Source organism: Suncus etruscus, chromosome 11, assembly GCF_024139225.1.
Source record: "Suncus etruscus isolate mSunEtr1 chromosome 11, mSunEtr1.pri.cur, whole genome shotgun sequence".
Taxonomy (NCBI): domain Eukaryota; kingdom Metazoa; phylum Chordata; class Mammalia; order Eulipotyphla; family Soricidae; genus Suncus; species Suncus etruscus.
Window position 1 is genome coordinate 74620716 of NC_064858.1, and position 19809 is coordinate 74640524.

General features: G+C 41.3%; 2 protein-coding genes and 1 non-coding gene across 3 annotated transcripts in view; 2 read left to right on the forward strand and 1 right to left on the reverse strand.

The window, feature by feature from the left end:
* Positions 1-19809, forward strand: part of TEX49 (testis expressed 49) — a 104264-nt gene that overhangs the window by 16745 nt on the left and 67710 nt on the right. The window lies entirely within an intron of this gene.
* CCNT1 (cyclin T1) overlaps positions 10010-19809 on the reverse strand; it is a 32132-nt gene continuing 22332 nt past the window's right edge. The window contains exons 7-9 of the mRNA XM_049783381.1: positions 19353-19516; positions 19133-19203; positions 10010-11539 (exon numbers count right to left, since the gene is read on the reverse strand). Coding sequence (XP_049639338.1) covers positions 10154-11539; positions 19133-19203; positions 19353-19516 — 1621 coding nt within the window. The 3' untranslated portion in view covers positions 10010-10153. The remainder of the gene's footprint in view (positions 11540-19132; positions 19204-19352; positions 19517-19809) is intronic.
* Positions 11885-11991, forward strand: LOC126023486 (U6 spliceosomal RNA). Its single transcript, XR_007500604.1, has one exon. It is a non-coding gene; the product is annotated as a U6 spliceosomal RNA (small nuclear RNA).

A 19809-nucleotide genomic window follows, 5' to 3' on the forward strand; every position in this document is an offset into this window, starting at 1 on the left:
TTTATTAGTAAATGTTTTATTTGTAACCCTATTGTTTGTTTTCGGGCCACACCCCGTGGCTCTCAGCTCAAAAGTCGCTCCTGGCAGCCTTTGAGGACCATATGGGATGATGGGGATCAAACCTGGGTCCATCCGGGTCATCCCCATGCAAAGCAAATGCCCTACTGCTGTGCTATTACTCTGGCCCCTGTAACCCTATTTTTATATATCTATGCCTGTGATTGAATAGCATTTATCAGGCAAAAAGGGTTCACAAGTGGAGTAAGTTTTAAAGAGCCATGATCCAATGCATTGTTTTCACTATGAATCAAATATAAGTTGAGGATGAGATGCTTTTTTTGCTTACTGCCTTATTTAACTGTAAAAAAACACCTGATAAGTACCAATTTTTAGAAAAGGAATAAATGAATAAGAGTGTCTAAAACTACTTGTGGGTATCCTCTCCCCCAACTTATTTATTCCACCTGAATGATCAGAACTGTCCAGAACCTGGAATGGGCAGATAGAGGCATCTGCATGGGAGAGAGAGGGGATAAGAAGGAGAGTTAGAGAAGTGAGAGAGGCAAAAGGCAGAAGCGAGAATAGGCAGAAGTGAGAGTCTAACAGAGATTCAACAGAGAGATTTAGTTATCAGTAAGTCAGCAAAGGGACTCCCAGTTACCAAAGGGAGTCTGTCAGCCTGGATGCCAGTTAGGAAGCCTGGGGGGAAAATGCAGCTGAAAGAGAGCCAGAAGGAGTAGAGAAGTAGCTGCTAGGAAAAGGCTTAGTATAGAGGCCATGTGAGGAGGTGTACATGGCGGTAGGGACTGTGAAATAGAGCTCGCTGACTCCTGGTACTTCGTATGACTGCCTTGTGAATCTCTCTGCCCTCAGCCTGCAACCTTCAGACCTGCCAGGCCGTAGGGGCTGCAGGAGCCAGGTCGAGCCCAGAAAGGCCTCACCACCCCCTACCAACTCTAGGACTCATTAAGACAACACTACTTTTCTGAAAGGTGCTATCTAAGGGTTAGATATATCACCTTACATGTGACCAACCCAGGTTCAATCATTTGGCACTCCATATGGCACTCTGCATTCTCAGGAAGTGATCCTGGAACTTAGAGCCAGGAATCAGCACTAAGCATAATTGGATGCAGTCTAAAAGTTTACAAACAAAATAACTAGAAAGGTATTACTTGTATCCAAATTTATCACTGTAATGTTTGGGTATCTTTTGGTTGAATGGTATGAGAAATAAAGAAAAGCAGCTATGATTCCACACTGCATAAGAGAACGGATATAATCCAGATAGCAGAAATCTATAAGCTGATTCAATTTTGAAGGACTACAATAAAAAAACCACTAAGCAAATTTGCATTAGTCACAGAAAGAACCTCAAACTCTCTTGTTTGGGGTCTGCACTGGGTAGTGCTCAGAGGGGACTGATTCCAGGGCTCAGTATGCAAAGCATATGCACCACTCCTTTTCATCTCCCTCGGTTCAAACTTTCTATAGAACATTAGATGAGAACAAGCTAACATCTTTTAGATCTTCACTGTTAGGGAGAACAGGATAATTTAGGCATTGCTCATGAGACAAAAATCTTGCTATCAATTAGACACACCTATAATCAGAATCCTGTTGTAGATTTTATATTGATTCATACCTCATCAATTCCCAAGGATATTGGGGCTGGAGAAATAGCACAGCAGTAAAGCATTTGTTTGCCTTGCACACAGCGGACCCAGGACGGACGGTGGTTTGAATCCTGGCATCCCATAAGATCCCCGTGCCTGCCAGAAGCGATTTCGGAGCGCAGAGCCCAGGAGTAACCCTTGAGCGTTGCCGGGTGTGACCCCCAAAAAAGAAAAATTCCAAGGATAACTAATATTATCTTAATACAGGCAAATCACAGGGCCGGAGAGATAGTACAAGGGGTAGAGCCTTGTACCTTGGTTCAATCCCTGGCATCCCATATGATCCCAAGAACTCACCAGTATCAATTCCTCAGTGCAGAACCAGGAGTAACCCCTGAAAATTACCAGTTGTGGCCCTTAAGCAAGTTTATAAAAAATAAAACTAAACCAAAAACCAAGCAGATTACTAAACGTATGATTATGTAATCATTTATTCCCTTCATGCCAGTCAGACCAATACCATAAAATGTCAGCAAATGGGGGGTCCAGAGAGATAGTAAATTTAAAAATATATCTAAAATTGTCAGCAACTTCCACAGTTCAGGAGAAATTCGACAAACAAAAAAATCTAAGCTGTTGGAATGAATAAATAGTATATAGTGGGTAGTATACTTGCACTCAATCTAGGTTTGATCCTGGTCATCCCATATGGTCCCCCCACCAAAGCCTTCAGGAGTGATCACTAAGCACAGAACCAGCAGTAAACCCTGAACACCACCTGATGTGGTCCCCAACTCCCCCAAAAAACACACACACAAAAATCTAAATTGTTTTTTTTGTTTTGTTTTTTTTTGGTTTTTCGGCCACACCCGTTTGATGCTCAGGGGTTACTCCTGGCTAAGCACTCAGAAATTGCCCCTGGCTTGGGGGGACCATATGGGACGCCGGGGGATCGAACCGCGGTCCTGATCCTTGGCTAGCGCTTGCAAGGCAGACACCTTACCTCTAGCGTCACCTCGCCGGCCCCAAATCTAAATTGTTTTAACTTTAAAAACAGAAGGAATTGGGCCCGGAGAGATAGCACAGCGGCGTTTGCCTTGCAAGCAGCCGATCCAGGACCAAAGGTGGTTGGTTCGAATCCCGGTGTCCCATATGGTCCCCCGTGCCTGCCAGGAGCTATTTCTGAGCAGACAGCCAGGAGTCACCCCTGAGCAACGCCAGGTGTGGCCCAAAAAAACAAACCAAAAAACCACCAAAAAAAAACACCAAAAAAAACAGAAGGAATTAGCAGAACTACTTAGCAGAAGATAAAAGTTATTTTTTCAAGTTTTTCATCATCCTGCTAAATTTATCTTTCTTCCTTTTAGAACTCTTTGAACTATAAAACTGCTAGCTTTAGATTATAAATTTTCAGTACATTGGCTTAAAAAGTCCTTTGTTTCAGGGCTGAAACCATGGCGCAAACCGTGGTGTGGTGGTGTTTGCCTTGCACGTGGCTGACCTAGGAAAGACCTCAGTTCAATCCCCTGGCATTCCATATGGTCCTCCAAGCCAGGAGCGATTTCTGAGTGCATAACCAGGAGTAACCCCTGAGCGTCACTGGGTGTAGCCCAAAGCCCTCCCCCAAAAGTTCTTCCCTTTCACTCAAGAGATAGCTTTTACTAGTCTGAACACATACATGCTTTGCATACAAGAGGCACAGGTTTGAAGGAACTCCCAAGCACAGCATATAGGAGAACAGTACATCTAGGTTGTGGCCCCCAAAGAGATTGCTTCCCTCTTAAGATTTGCCTCTGCCCCCCCCCCCTTGGGGAAAATAGGAGTCATAGCCAACATTGTTCAGGTGCAAATCTCACTCTAGTGCTCAAGGGAGGTCACATTGGCATGATTCTTGGGGATTGAACCCAGGCCTCCTGTAAACAATGTGAGTATGCATCCTATTAAGCTACCTTTTTCAGGTTTTGTTTAACATGAAAAAGGATTAAATATTCACTAGTCTTTCCAAGCACCACCCAGATTGAATTTTCTTGTTTCTTCTGAATGCTGTGTAATAACTATCAACATTTTTGATTTTCACAAAATTACACATATAATATGAATGTTAATAATGCTTGTGAGATAAAGTTTATGTTGCTATATCCTATCAGAATTGTTTTTTCTTTGAATCATTATTCCAGATATTCATACAATACAAAATGGTCCCCCAGTCACTGGTGACAACATATTTTTATCCCATTAGGTTCGCTGATATGACCAAAGTGGACTCAATTCCCAAATGAGCTTGTGCAATTAAGAGTGCACATACTTGGGGGCTGGAAAGATAGTATGGAGATAAGGCGTTTGCCTTGCATGCAGAAGGATGGTGGTCGAATCCCGGCATTCCAAACGGTCCCCTGAGCCTGCCAGAAGTGATTCCTGAGTGTAGAGCCAGGAGTAACCCCTGAGTGCTGCTGGGTGTGACCCAAAAAGAAAAAAAAAAAAAAAAAAGAATGCACATACTGGAGGGGCTGGAGAGAGAGCATGGAGGACGGTGGTTCGAATCCTGGCATCCCATATGGTCCTGAGCCTGCCAGGAGCAATTTCTGAGCGTAGAGCCTGGAGTAGCCCCTGAAGAACTGCCGGTGTGACCCAAAAAGCAAAAAAAAAAAAAAAAAAAAAATGCACATACAGGGGCCAGAGTGACAATACATTTGCCTTGCACGCAGCTAACCTAGGACAGACCTCGATCCCCGGGGTCCCATATGGTCCCCCAAGCCAGGAGCAATTTCTGATCAGGAGTAACCCCTGAGCATCACTGAGTGTGGCCCAAAAAAACAAAAGAAAATGCATATACTGGGGCCAGGAGATAGCATAGTGGTAGGGCATTTGCTGTGCAAGCAGCTCAACTGGGACGGATGGTGATTCGAATCCTGAATCCCAGCATCCCATATGGTCCCCTGAACCAGCTAGGAGCAATTTCAGCGCAGAGCCAGAAGTAACCAGAGTGACGCCGGGTGTGACCACCCCCCGAAGAGAATGCACATACTACCAAAATAAAACTATATCAAATGACAGTTAAAAGACTCAATATCATAGATGAACATGGAAATGGAAACTATTATACTGAGTGAAATAAGTCAGAGGGAGACAGAAATTTCCCTCATCTATGGGTTTTAAGAAAAATAAGACATTATTGTAATAATGCCCAGAGACAAGAGAGATGAGGGGTGGAATCACGATATGAAGCTCACCACAGAGTGGTGAGTGTAGTCAGAGAAGTAACTACACTAACAACTAGCATGACAACGTTAATGAGAGAAGTAGAATGCTCGTCTCGGGCCGGGCGGTGGCGCTAAAGGTAAGGTGCCTGCTTTGCCTGCGCTAGCCTTGGACGGGCCGCAGTTCGATCCCCCGGTGTCCCATATGGTCCCCCAAGCCAGGAGCAACTTCTGAGCACATAGCCAGGAGTAACCCCTGAGCGTTAGTTACCGGGTGTGGCCCAAAAACCAAAAAAAAAAAAAAAAAAAAAAAGAATGCTCGTCTCGAATATAGGAAGGGGGTGGGTGGGGAGGCATTGATGGCAGGAAGGCTGCACTGGTGAAGGGGGGTGTTCTTTTTATGACTGAAACCCAACTACAACAATGTTTGTAATCATGGTGCTTAAATAAAGATATTATTTAAAAAAGACTATCCATAACAATGAGTGTTTTATCATTAATATTTATTGATGGGATGGATACAGATTGAGAAACATACTTGACAGCAAAATATCAAACTGATAGCCAGCCTATAAAATATATACAACATCCTTTAAAAAATTTTTTTTTTTACAAAGAGCCCTTTCTGCAATGGTCACTTACATACTATATCATTCATAGAACAGCGGTAGAGATGCCAGGGCTAGGTAGCATCCAGAATTGGGATGCCCCAAGGCAGACAGAGGCAATAGCAGAGTAATATGCTAAGATAGGACTCTAAGAGCAATACAAAGAAAACATAAAAACATCACAAAATTGTACCTGAGTGACATAAATTGAAAGTGTTTTACTGCCTTTTTTTTTTTTCCTTCTTGCTCTTTGGTCTGATAAGAAAACGGACAGTTTAACATGTGTAAATTAGGAAGGGGGGGAAAGTCAGTTTCAAATTCAGAATCCTAAGTTAACACTAAGTTAGGCTGCTGCATTCTTTTCTTTGGGTACTTCCATTTTGGAACAGAATCAATTCCAATACCACTAATCAGATATCCAGCTTTCAATTGAAGATGTCCTGATAATCTGATGAAGATAAACTTTTTCTGGCTTCAGTTAACATGCTGTCAAGCATCCCTCTCCATGCTTAACATGGTAACAGAAAACCAAAGTCTCTCCTCTTTTCATCCAACAATTCAACCATTCCTCATAAAGGGAAGAGTAGACACTGCTTTTTAGCACCCATTCTTTAGCTTTCCCTTCCTCTAACAAGCTCATATTAAAAGCTTTACAAACAGTAAAATGGAGGGGCCCTCCATTTAAAAAAATTCTGATCCAGATCATATTTTCCAAATAGGATTACAGTACTGTGTTTCAAAATCCAGAGGGACAAAGACAAAACAAAATTTAACAGTGTGGTGCAAGACAAACATTTCTTATATCATCAGTTAAAAATTGGGTATTAGCAAGCAGCACAAAAAAATATCTGGGGAGGTATCAAGTCATGGAAAGCTTTGTGGAATAGTAGAGGGTTTATAGCTCACCATGTAATGGGTTGCATAGTCTGCTTGAATCCTCCCAACCCAAGACGATATTTTTAATTCCAACTTCCAGATGCTCTAGAATCTCCCCTTCCCTAGCATTCATATCAATATAGCTCAACAAATTTATTTTGAAAATTAATCAGCTCCCAAAAGATTGGAAAGATAAGTTTAACAGTCATCTATTCTGAGATAAAACCTTCTAAGCTGCCTTTGTTCAGAGCAACCCTCTAATTGCCTTTGTTTAACGCAATGTATAAGAAGTACTTTTTCAATAAGGCTGTTTAAGTAGTTAGAGGCTTAAAGAAAGCCAGCTTAGGAAACACAAATGTTTCCAGGATTTTATTTCTATATCCTAAACCACTGCTGTTTGCTACTGGAGATTTAAATTTTTCTCCCTATCAACATTGGCTGTTGATAGAAAAGTAATACAGAAGTATTCTGTATTCCATACAGGAGAATGAAAAAGGAAATTAAATAAAAACACTAAAAATTATTTAAAAAAACCTAAGGCAACCGAGTGTTTCAGATATGGAAACACACTGATTCATGAATGAGAACACTAGACTAATTTCTACCTATTTTTAAACCCCGAAAGGGTAATTGATACTTCAGAAGACCAATTTAGCTTTTTATTAACACTTCACTAGAGATCAGCTAACAGCAACACAATATCTAATATAAAAGCCCCCCAAAAATCCACAGGTTTCAGCCACCATGGGAAGCAAGCTTTAAGAATAAGATTTATAGATTTTGAGGCTCCAGGCCTGCTTAACTACCACTTATCCTTGATAGTCTAGGTTAAAAGAAAATAGGAGGTTGAGAAGTCATAGTTTTATCAAAACATTGATAAATCACATTCCTAATACTTCGAAGGTGTGATGGCAGAAGAAACAGAATCATTTATAACCTATTTATGAAATATGGGCGAACATGCATGTTAGATGGACGGCACATATATTAATCCAAAGACAATGCAGCAGTTTCATATGTAAAACCCACAGGAGGTTTAAGACATATGCATAGATCTAAAAGCAGTGATATTATCTTAGTTATCATGAGGCATTAATATAGAAAAGCCTCTAAATAGACCTGTACCAGTATTGATCTATTGCCAATGATTAGTTTATGCAATAAAAAAGCTTTTTTTTAATTCACTCCTGACAAAGAACTAAAAAACAAATTATAGGCTGCAATGGAAAAGTTATGAATCTAGCAGATATGTATGCCACTATGATGAGAAAATATATATGATTAGGAAACAGGTGACATTTGATGAGAAAAACTGAAAGCTGGAAAAGATATGTTTAATCAGTGATTGTCAATTCCACAAAGATATAGATAACAACCAAATATCCTTTGTAGGAAGGTTGGGAAGGAAAGTAGAGTCCACCAAATGAAATTTAAACAAATATAAAGTCCACATTTAGTAAACATACCACACACCTACCACTTACCTAATAGCACAAGAGAATATCAAAGGAAAAAAGTGTCTCTATAAAAGTGATATTCCAAGTCAAAAATATTACTGGTCAGCAATGAGCAAATCTTACACAGAGGTGGATACTTTGCCTTCACTGAGTTTATTCTACAAATTTGTTCCTATATCAGGCTAGTGCAACATCTGTTCCAATTCTCAGCTTTCTTCTCAATCTGTTCCTGAGACTCGGCAGCAAACGTAAAATTCTGGTTTCACTATTACTTCTAATGGAAAAGATTTCAATTTCATTATTTTCATTCAAAATATCTGATGTAAAGGAGGTGGCATTAAAAAACAAAAACCCAAAAAAAAAAAAAAATCCAGTAAAACAAATCCAAACTGCTTTTCCTTTTGTTTTTGCATAGCAAAAAAAAAAAAAAAAAAAAAAAAAGCCAGACAAAAGACTGGGATCTTATCAAATTATCTGTGGCATTTTCGATCACTGGCCTAGAATTATTTCTAGCCCCTTCCTTCAAAGATTTTTCAATAAATTTCACTCCTAAAATAAAAAAATTCTTAGAAACCTATGAAATTTTACCTAATTGCAAAATTTACTTTTTTTTTTTTGTTTTGTTTTGGTTTTTGTGAGTTTTGCTAGTGTTGTATTGGTCTTTTTTTTTGTTTTTGGGCCACACCCAGCATTGCTCAGGGGGTTACTCCTGGCTGTCTGCTCAGAAATAGCTCCTGGCAGGCACGGGGGACCATATGGGACACCGGGATTCGAACCAACCACCTTTGGTCCTGGATCGGCTGCTTGCAAGGCAAACACTGCTGTGCTATCTCTCCGGGCCCTTTTTTATTTTTTACTTTTTTTTTTTTTTTATAATTGCAAAATTTAGATAAAACAATTTCTATGGGTTGGTTTGCTTATCCTCATGATATCAGCACTATTAAGAACTCATGTGCTGTAAAAACTGATATAGCTGTTTCCTTTCAGATGTATGATAGATCGCAAGTCTTACATTCATAATGTATTTTAAAATGTCAAATGTTTCAAATCATACTTCCATTGTTTTAGTATTCAGGGGTCTCAAACTCAGTTTACCTGGGGGCTGCAGGAGGCAAAGTCGGGGTGATCCTTGAGTGCAAAGTCAGTAGTAAGCCTTGAATGAACATTGGAGGGTGTGACCCAAACAACTAAAACAAAACAAAAAGATTCCTCTAGGGCAGGGCCACAAAATGTTGTACGGAGGGCCGTGGCCGCAAGTTTGAGACCCCTGCTTTAGCTCATGGCTTCTCCCAAAACTATTCTCATATGACTGTGGCTTTCACAAGCAAAGACACTGAAGAGTACTCTCACTTAGAACACTTTTCGAAAGCCCAACTTGAACAGACTGAGCTAGGGCTCTAGCTGGCATTGCCTTCAGTTCTCCTTTCTTCACTCCCACCTCTGTATGCATTAAAAGAAAAAATAGGTAAAAAAGAAAATTTATAATGGAGTCTAGAGTCAGGCCATTAGCTATACTTGTCCACCACTCATTTACAACACACAGGGGGAAATACTAAGTCAAATGCATGCCTCTTCTTGCCTTTATGTTCTAAAGACCATACCACATTCTCTCTAGAGAACTGTTAGGAAATAAAAGTGGTTAGGGACAAGGAGGAAAAGATAAAACATGATTTTTAAACACATACACTTAAAAACACACATACCCACACTTACATACAGATTTAAAGTCTCAACACTTCAAGTGGCCAGAGCCTATCTTAGAACTCATGACAAAAACCCAGTCTCCCAACACGCCCCACCCTCTAATCCCACCCATGGGAGTCATTGCTATGTATCTTATAAACACAGCAAAATCCCCATACCCTCCCGAATTATTAAAAAAAATCTAAGCAGATAACTTACTTTCTTTAAATTATTTTTTAAGTCTCTTAAAAGATTTTGATATTTAAATACTTCCTCTCTTCTATATTAAACACCAAAAGGATCCACAATTGTTTTTGATAAAACAAGCCCTCATATTTCAGTCCTAGCAAGAAGGAGGCTAACTAAAGAACTTATTAAGGAGGTGGAAAGGCCAATAAAGTATTGTTAATCCTTCACAGCTTTAACACATTCTCAACTCTCCTAATACCAATAAAAACTGTAATAAAATAGTTAAATTTCCGAGGCAGCAGGTTCAGTAACCTACCCTCCCACCTACTTCTACTACCCTCCCACCTACTTCTCCATATCAATTCATTCCTTAGTCCAAGGGAGACATTGAGATATTTCCAAAGTAAAGTAACTTTCTTAGTTCAGACTCAGTAGTTTTGTTTAGTTTTTTATTTTTTTTGTTTTGATCTTTAAAAAAAAAAAAAAGCCTATATTTTTTAAAGAAGTTTTTTTGTCCTCCTCCTTTTTTACTTAGGAAGTGGTGGGAGTGGTGGAGGAGGTTCTGATGGCAAAGGTGGTAGCCGGGATTTGTCTGTACTGCCAGACCTGGAAGACATTCCACCAGCTCGTGGATTCAGATATTCACTGTAAGGACGAACATATTCAAATGAAGAGGGTTGAGTGGGTTGAACACCCTGGGCACTGAGAAGGGAGTGAAGCATATTCACAGTATCTTGATAGTCTATAGCCTGGTTTGTGTTGTGACCATTCGCCCCAGCAGGGCCTTTATCCAGTTTCATGTGAGGAACTCGAGTTTTACAGCTGGGCTGTGAAAAGGGAAGGCCACTTGTGTCTGAGCTATGCCCAGGATACTGGGCCATGGTAGAAAGGGGAAAGGAGAAATTGAGGGAAGAGGATTTAGTATTCTTGGCGATCTTGGCTGGATGATCAAATGCTACCCCTCCGGTGTCTTCAGGCGGGCCCCTTTTACGAGTAGAACCTGACAAGCTATAGGTTTTGTGTGCTAAGGTGCTTGTCTGGCTACTATGTTTTGGATCACCTGGACGTTTGTTCCCAGAACCAGCTGGAAGTTGTGGGTGAGAGTGTTTGTGTGAGTGGTGATTGTGATGGTGATGGTGATTAGACAGGTGAGCCTTGTGCTTGTCTTTGTGTTCTCGACTCTTTGTGACACTGTCATCTCCAGAGTTGTGCTTGTCGGCTCCAGTGTGGACTTTAATCCGCATTCTTATCTCTTCTGGTTTTGAAGAGACAGTTTTTTCTCCACTGGAAACGGGGATTCTCATTTTGAGAGCTGTTTTATCTGCCTTTTCCAGAAAAGATCGCTCAGGGTTTTCTGAGCCCTCTATGGGCATTTTCAGAATGACAGAAGAATGACTATCATGGTGAGACAAAAGACTCTGCGCAGCATATGCATACTGTGATTTTACATTGGCCTCCATATTCTCCAGTTGCCTCTTCTGGGCAGCCAACTCCTCTGCATGCTTTGCACGGTATTCTTTTAATGACACTTTAGCTGATGGCACACTCTTACAATTCTGCTTTTGGGAAATAAATGCATTTGAACCATCCTGTTGCAAGGAATGATCAACACTTCCTACAAGTGCTAAATTTTCACTAGTCCGATGACCTTCAGTAGATTCCAATTTAAATGGAGGCTGGGAGGAAAGCCAACGCTCACTCTGCAACATTTCGACATTACTCATGCTGCCAGAGGACTCTTCTGTGGTAGGAATGGAAGGCACTGCACTTGTGGTAGAAGTTGACATGCTCATTAAACCTGCAATAGTTGTATCTGAAGAGCTCTGGGAAATCATACTGAGGATTGTCTGTTCTGAAGTGTTTTCATCTGCCCCTCGATCATCTGGTTTGGATTTCCTGGCAGCCTGGCATGCCTAGAATGAAGCAAATGATTATCTCTTAACATATACTCATTTGTAAAAATTACAAGATTATTTGCTATGATATTAGTTTGGGAAATTCTATAAATAGAAGGCTACTCTAACATGGAATCTGATCATGCTAGCCTTTTAACTTTTAATCATCAGGGAGATGCAAATCAAAACAACAATGAGATACCATCTCCTGCCACAGAGACTGGCACACATCACAAGGAACAATAACAATTAACTGCTGGTGTGACTGTGGGGAGAAAGGAACTCTCATTCATTGCTGGTGGGAATGTTGTTTAGTCCAGCCTTTTTTGGAAAACAATATGGATATTCCTTAAAAAACTAGATGTGCTCACTTCAGCAGCACATATACTAAAATTGGAACGATACAGAGAAGATTAGCATGACCCCTGCGCAAGTATGACATGCAAATTCGTGAAGCGTTCCATATTTTAAAAAAAACAACAACTAGACATTGAGCTCCCATATGATCCAGCTATACCAACTTCTAGGGATATACCCTAGGAACACTAAAACACAATGATGCCCTCTGCACTCCTATGTTCACAGAGCACTATTTACAATAGTGGGTCTAGAAACAACCCAGATACCCAACAATAGATGAGTAGCTAAAGAAACTGTGGTACATCTAAACAATGGAATACTATGCTGCTGTTAGAAAAAAAAAACGAAGTCACAAAATTTGCTTATACATGGATGGATTAGGAGACTATTATGTTGAGTGAAATAAGTTAGAGGGAGAGAGATAAGCATAGAATAGTCTCACTCATCTGTGGGATTTAAGAAAAATAAAAGACATATACACAACACACACAATAGCTAAAGAGGTGCTGAGGAGATACTTCAGTAAGTTGAAGTATATGATTTTGCATACAGGTTCAAATTTAATCCCAGGTCCCCTTAGAACCATCAGGTATGGTCCCAAAGAGAATGGAGAGACCATATAATATTCTTAAAAAAAAAAAAGAAGAAGAATTTTGTTTTCTTTGGAGGCTACACCCAGCAATGCTCAGAATTTCTACTGGCTCTGTGCTCAGCATTACTCCTTAAGGGGATGGGGGACCATATGGGATGCTGGGAATCAAACACGGGTCAGCTGCATGCCATTTAAGAGGCCTACCTGATGTACTCTATAAATCCTGCTGAGAAATGAGAATTTTTCTTCTCACAGTAGTGTGGGATTGAATTTAGTACCTCAACATAAGAAGGCAAGTGCTCATCCATTGAGCCAAATCAGAAAAGAATCATTGAAGCTTCACTACCCCCCAAATATATACCCATATATAGATTAAAAGCCAAAATTATTTATATAATTTAAATATTATTAATAATTAGTTAATGATTTTTATTCATATTATTTAATGATATTTAATACTGTTTATAAATAACACAAGAGGTGAAAAGTAAAATGCTATAAAATATAAAGAAAAATTAGCATAACAATATAAACTCCAGCTTCTCATTTATTAGAATGTAGACGAATAAAATTCTCCAATTAAAATCTTTTTTTCTTATAGCCAAGTAGTGTTCTGTTGTGAATATATACCATAATTTGTTTTTTTCCGGCCACACCCAGTGACGTTCAGGGGTTACGCCTGGCTATGTGCTCAGAAATCACGCCTGGCTTGGAGGACCATATGGGATGCTGGGGGATTGAACCTCGGTCCGTTCTAAGCTAGCACAGGTAAAGCAGACACCTTACCGCTTGCAAAACTGCTCTGACCCCTCCAATTAAAATCTTAATAAAATCAGGATAGATAAAACTATTATGATCTCAACTATGTAATTTGCTTATAAGCCACTTATATCCCAAAACTCAAACCAATTTGAAACTAGGGAAATTGTACATGGGGAACATGGATATACTTTTACATTTGCCTAACTGTGGTTTTCTGGTTTGTTTTGGATTTGGGTTTGTTTTTTGGGCCATACTAGCGGCACTCAGGGATAACTCCTAGCTCTGTGTTCAGAAATCGCTCCCGGCAGGCTCTGGGGAATTTATGGGATGCCGGGTATCAAACCCAGGTCTGTCCTGGGTAGGCCACGTACAAGGCAAATGCCCTACCGCTGTGCTATAGCTCAGGCCTCCTAACCTTTTTGTATCTCTGATACCACACAGTTCCCATGAAACATCATTCTGGAGGCCCTGAAGCAGTTAAGTGGCTCAGGTGGTCCCCAGAACTACAGGGTCTGAGCAGAAATACATTTTCAGGCCCTAGCACTGAACTGTTTGGTTCAGTTGGCTGAGAATTAGTGGATATGGCGACAGACCCACTGAGAACTTCTGGAAATCTCCCCTATTCCTAAAATTTAATCACTAGGTGAGCATCCCCCATTCTTTTTTTGGGGGACACACCTGGCAGTGTTCAGCAGTTACTCCTGGCTTTACGCTCAGAAATCGCTCCTGGCAGGCTTGGGGGACCATATGGGATGCCGGAATTCAAACCACCGACCTTCTGCATGAAAGGCAAATGCCTCACCTTCATGCTATCTCTCCGGTCCCAAGCATCCCCATTCTTGAGTAATCGCCACATTTCCCCTCTTTAAGTTGTGTACTTTTGGGCCAGAGAGATAGTAAAGTGGGTAGGGTGCCTGGGTTTGATTCTTAGCATTCCAGATGATCCCCCAAGCCTGCTAAGAGTAATTCCTAAGTGCAGAACCAGTAGTAACCCCTAAGCACTGCCAGATGTGGCCCAAAACCCAAACAAAACCAAAACAAAAGATATTTAATACTTTAATGCTAGGTAGGATGTGTATTCCACATTAGGAAAAGCCCACATTTTCCTGATCATGTTTCTCTCCCTCTTATTCCCTTTCCTCAGATTTTCTAAATAAAACCTGTTTTTATTTAAAAAAAAAAAAAAAAAGTATGTCATCCCCAGCAAGAATTGCAACTTAAAAGTCTAATCACTATAGGCGTACAACCCCCCAAAGCACATGTGCAAAAAACTGGAACCCCTAATAAGGACTGCTCATGTGTGGACAATCCATAAATCTTACACTTGTTAAGATGACACCCAGCTATCTCTCTCTGAGGGATATACCCTAGGAACACAAAAACACAACACAAACATGCCTTCCTCACACCTATATTCATTGCAGCGCTATTTACAATAGCCAGAATCTGGAAACAACCAAGATGCCCTTCAACAGATGAATGGCTAAAGAAACTGTGGTACATATACACAATGGATTATTTATGTAGCCATCAGAAGAGATAATTCATGAAATTTTCCTATGCATCAATGGACATGGAAACTATTACGCTGAGTGAAATAAGTCAGAGGGAGAGAGACAGACATATACTAGTCTCACTCATCTATGGGCTTTAAGAAAAATGCCAAAAAACAAAACAAAACAGAAAAAAAAAAAAAGAAGAAATGCCAGAGAGACAGCATGGAGGTAGGGCATTTGCCTTGCATGCAGAAGGACAGTGGTTAGAATCCCAGCATCCCATATGGTCCCCCGAACCTGTCAGGAGAGATTTCTGAACATAGAGCCAGGAGAAACCCCTGAGCACTGCCAGGCATGACCCCAAAAATAAAATAAAACAAACAAAAAAAGTATGTCATCCCCAGCAAGAATAATAATGCCCAGAGACACTAGAGATAAGGGATGGAATGACCAGCTCACAATATGAAGCTCACCACAAAGAGTGGTGAGTGCACTTAGAGAAATAACTATACTAACAACTAGCATGACAATGTTAATGAGTGAGAGTAGAATGCTTGTCTTGAATACAGGCAGGGAGTGGGGAAGAAGGGAGATGGAGGGCATTGGTGGTGAAAATGTTGCACTGGTGAAGAGGGGTGTTCTTTTTATGACTGAAACCCAACTAAGATATATTTGTAATCATGATGCTTAAATAAAGATATTATTTAAAAAAAAAAGATGGGCCCGGAGAGATAGCACAGCGGCTTGCAAGCAGCTGATCCAGGACCAAAGGTGGTTGGTTCGAATCCTGGTGTCCCATATGGTCCCCCGTGCCTGCCAGGAGCTATTTCTGAGCACCGCCGGGTGTGGCCCAAAAACCAAAAAAAAAAAAAAAAAAAAAGATGACACCCAGCAATTACCCCATCTTCCTCTCTCCCACCAATTCTTTTTTTTTTCCTTGTGGAAATATCAGCTTTATTCGGTGGACAATACCGAATACCAAAGACTCAGCATCAGTTCCAGCCAAAAGCCCCCCACCAATTCTTTTGATATGTAAAAAACCCTCTTGGTTATTGGTATTGGTTTCTGAGGCTGAGTATTATACTGTCTTTAAGATGTTGGTTCTTCTTGGGGAGAGGTAGTACAGTGGGTAGGGGGTTTTCCTTGCATGTTGTCAACCCGAGTTTGATCCCTAGCATCCATATGGTCCTCTAAGCCTGCCAGGAGTGATTTCTAAGCACAGACCCAGAAGTTAACCTCTGAGTATTGCCACTGGCTATGTACTAAAAACCAAAAAAAGAAAAAAAAGAAAAAAAAAAAAAAGGTTTCCTCTAAGTCAAGACAAAGTAAGACACACTTTTACTACTTCTACTCAGTAATTTAGTCAAGAAAAAGAAAAAATCATACAAATCAGTAAAGAGTTAGCAAAAATAAAATGTTACAGATAGGATCTTCTATTAAAACTGAAGATTTGGGGGCCCGGAGAGATAGCACAGCGGTGTTTGCCTCGCAAGCAGCCGATCCAGGACCAAAGGTGATTGGTTCGAATCCTGGTGTCCCACATGGTCCCCTGTGCCTGCCAGGAGCTATTTCTGAGCAGACAGCCAGGAGTAACCCCTGAGCACCGCTGGGTGTGACCCAAAAAAAACAAACAAAAAAAAAAAACAAAAAGAAACCTGAAGATTTGGGACCAGAGAGATAGCATGGAGGTAAAGAGTTTACCGAATCCTGATGTCCCATATGGTCCCCCGAGCCTGCCAGGAGCAATTTTTGAGCATAAAGCCAGAAGAAACCCCTGAGCGATGCTGGGTGTGACCCAAAAATCCAACCCCCCAAAAAAGAACAAACCCTGAAGATTCCAAACTAAAATAGATAAACATAGCAAAGAAGCTTTATTCGCTTTAATGTTTAATTTACAGCAAAGGATACATCCCAGGACCTCAAATATGCAAGGCATACCACACTGAGCCAAAATCCCTGGGGCTTGGGATTCAAGCCTGATTCCTTGTTTTATTTTTGGGCCACATCTAGTGGTGCTAAGGGATTACTCCTGGCTCTGCACTCAGGATTACTCCTGGCGGTTTCTGAAGATGAGATGGGATGCCAGGGATTGAACCCAGATTGGCAACGTACAATGAGAACCCCCTACCCGCTGATGTACTATATCTCTGGCCCCAAGAAGAACCAACATCTTAAAGACAAGGGTATAATGATGACCTTGGGGCAAGAGAGGTAATATAATCATTATTCAATGGATATAATCTTCTAAAATGAAAGGAGAATGAATAGTAATGATGATCATGATATGAACTTACTACCATTTAACTCTAATTTGAAAATCATTCAGCTCAAGGCCAGAGTAATAGTACAACAGATTGGGTACTTGCTTTGCATGCAGCTGACCCAGGTTAGAGCCTCAGAACCACATAAGCTCCCCTGAGCCATGCTAGGAATAATTTAACAGAGCCAGGAATAAGCCCTGAACACTGCTGAGGGAGACCCAAAAAAATGAAAAATAAACCTTAGCTTAAAGAGCTAATCTGGGGCTGAAGCAATATTACAGTGGTAAGACGTTTGCCTCGCATGTGGCCAACACAGGACAGACACCGGTTTGAATCCTGGCACCCCCCCCCCAACTGTGCCAGAAGCGATTTCTCTTTTTTTTTTTTTGTTTTTTTGGGGTTACTCCTGGCTATCTGCTCAGAAATAGCTCCTGGCAGGCACGGGGGACCATATGGGACACCGGGATTCGAACCAACCACCTTAGGTCCTGGATTGGCTGCTTGCAAGGCAAAACGCCGCTGTGCTATCTCTCTGGGCCCTGGAAGCGATTTCTGAGTGCAGAACAAGGTGTAACTCCTGGGCGCTGCTTGATGTGACCCCAAAACCAAAAAAATAAAAAATAAAAAAAAAAATTTAAAAAAAAAAGAGAGCTAACCTAACATAGGTTCCCAACACCAAAAGCTAGAATAATCTTCTAAAGCAGAGCCGCTAGGTGTGGCCTGAAAACCAAAACAAAAATCCTGCCAAATGCAACAGATTGGTGAACCCGGAGGACTTTTTACTAGGTGACATAAAATGAGACACAGAAAGACATCTACCAGGCCAGGGATATAGGTTAGCCAAGAACACTTGCATCTACTACATAATCTTATGAGATGTATGGGGCCGGAGAGATAGCACAGTGGTAAGGCGTTTGCCTTGCATACAAGACGGTGGTTCAAATCCTGGCATCCCATATGATCCCCTGAGCCTGCTGAGGGCGACTTCTGAGCATAAAGCCAAAAATAACAACCCCTGAGCGCTGCCGGGTGTGACCCAAAATCCAAAAAGAAAAAAAAAAAATGAGATGTCCAATTATCATCATACGAGTAGCACAAAACAAATCCTGCTAGCACTTATAACCACAGGTATCTAGGCCAGTATCCAAGCTTTGAATTGATACTATGATTATTATAAGAGAGAAAAAAGAAAATTCCACACATAAAGTAAAAATCCAATTCAATAAAAAAAATGAAAGAAAATAATGGCTGGTCCAGAGAGATAGCACAGCGAGCAGCAGTAGGGCATTTGCCTTGCATGCTGCTGACCTGGGATGGACCTGGGTTCAATCCCCTGCATCCCATATGATCCTCCAAGCCTGCCAGGAGCGATTTCTGAGCATAGAGCTAGGAGTAACCCGAGTGCTACCGGGTATGGCTGCCCCCTTGACTTGATAACATGAAGCTACAAATTTGATCCTGGCACTATGCCACAACAAGTAACTACGATATAACCCTTGTCACCATCCCAAAAATCAAGTGTACAACTCCAGTACCAGAAGTATGACTATGAACACAGTAACAAAAGCTATAGGAGGAATGGGAAAAGAAATCTCGAAGACAAATGCAATTTTTTCAAAAGCAGAGAAAATTTTTTTTCTGGTTTTTTGTTGTTGTTTTTTTTTTTTATTTTTTTTTATTCCCACATCCCGCGGTAGTAGAGGTTAGGAGCCCGTTTCAGCCTCAAACCCGCCTCGCCACTCGGGGCCAGACCTCTGGGCACCGGACAGAAGAACGCTCACACACACACACACACCCCCGGGGAGCAAGAGTGCCTGACACGCAGTGGCGGGGACACAGAGCCCGCACAAAGACGGAAGCCTCAGTCACCGGGTCGCCCCCGCGCATCTTTAAAGTGGAGGAGGCGACCGCGGCCAGGACGGTGTGTGCCTCCGGATGCACGCAAGAGCCAGTGCACAGGGCCCAGGCAGGCGGCAGAAGCGCGAGGACAAGTCCTCAAGACAGGCCCGGCTCCCGGCACGCACGTACCGGGGTAGAGGCAGCAACCATCCCATTCCCTGCGGTGGGAAGCCACTGAGAGAGAGCGTGTCAGCAAACAGGAAATTCTTCTGTCTCCCAAACAACCAGCAACAACACTTACCCTCCAATTCCGAATTCTTTTGAGCCTGTTGGGAGTTTTCTCTAGAATCTGTAGAAATTCATGTGTCAATTCTACAATTGAAAGAGAACATTTAAAAAAATAAATCAGGCAGAACTGATAAAAAAAAATAAAAATAACCTCAAATAACTATTTTCATCTGAATCATCAGGAACTTGTGGCCAGACAGGTGCTTTTTAGGGTCCCTTTCTCTAAAACTTACCATCTAAAAGTTCCAGGGTGACAGTGGCGTCAACATACTCCCACCAGTGCTTCCCGTCAGTTGAGACTGGGATCTCCCAATTGGACCACTTGCAAGCCAGATGAATGCAGACACAGGCCACTACAGGAGGTGTGTACTGCAGGCTAAATGTGGTCAAATGCAGGCTGACATCAGAGGGGAGGAAACAAGAGAGTGTCATGAGCTCTCAATTCTGAACCCAAAGTTAAAACTCTCTATTATTTGAAAACAAAAACAAAAAACTTAAAAATCATTGGAAAGCAAGAAGGACAAGAAATAGACTATGCTCTGACTTAGTATTCAGCATTCCATATACTAACTCATTTGCTCAGGTAACATTTCTAAACTTTTATTTTGAGGGGGGCCACACTGGTGACGCTCAGGGGTTACTTCTGGCTGTGTGCTCAGAAATCGCTCCTGGCTTGGGGGACTATATGAG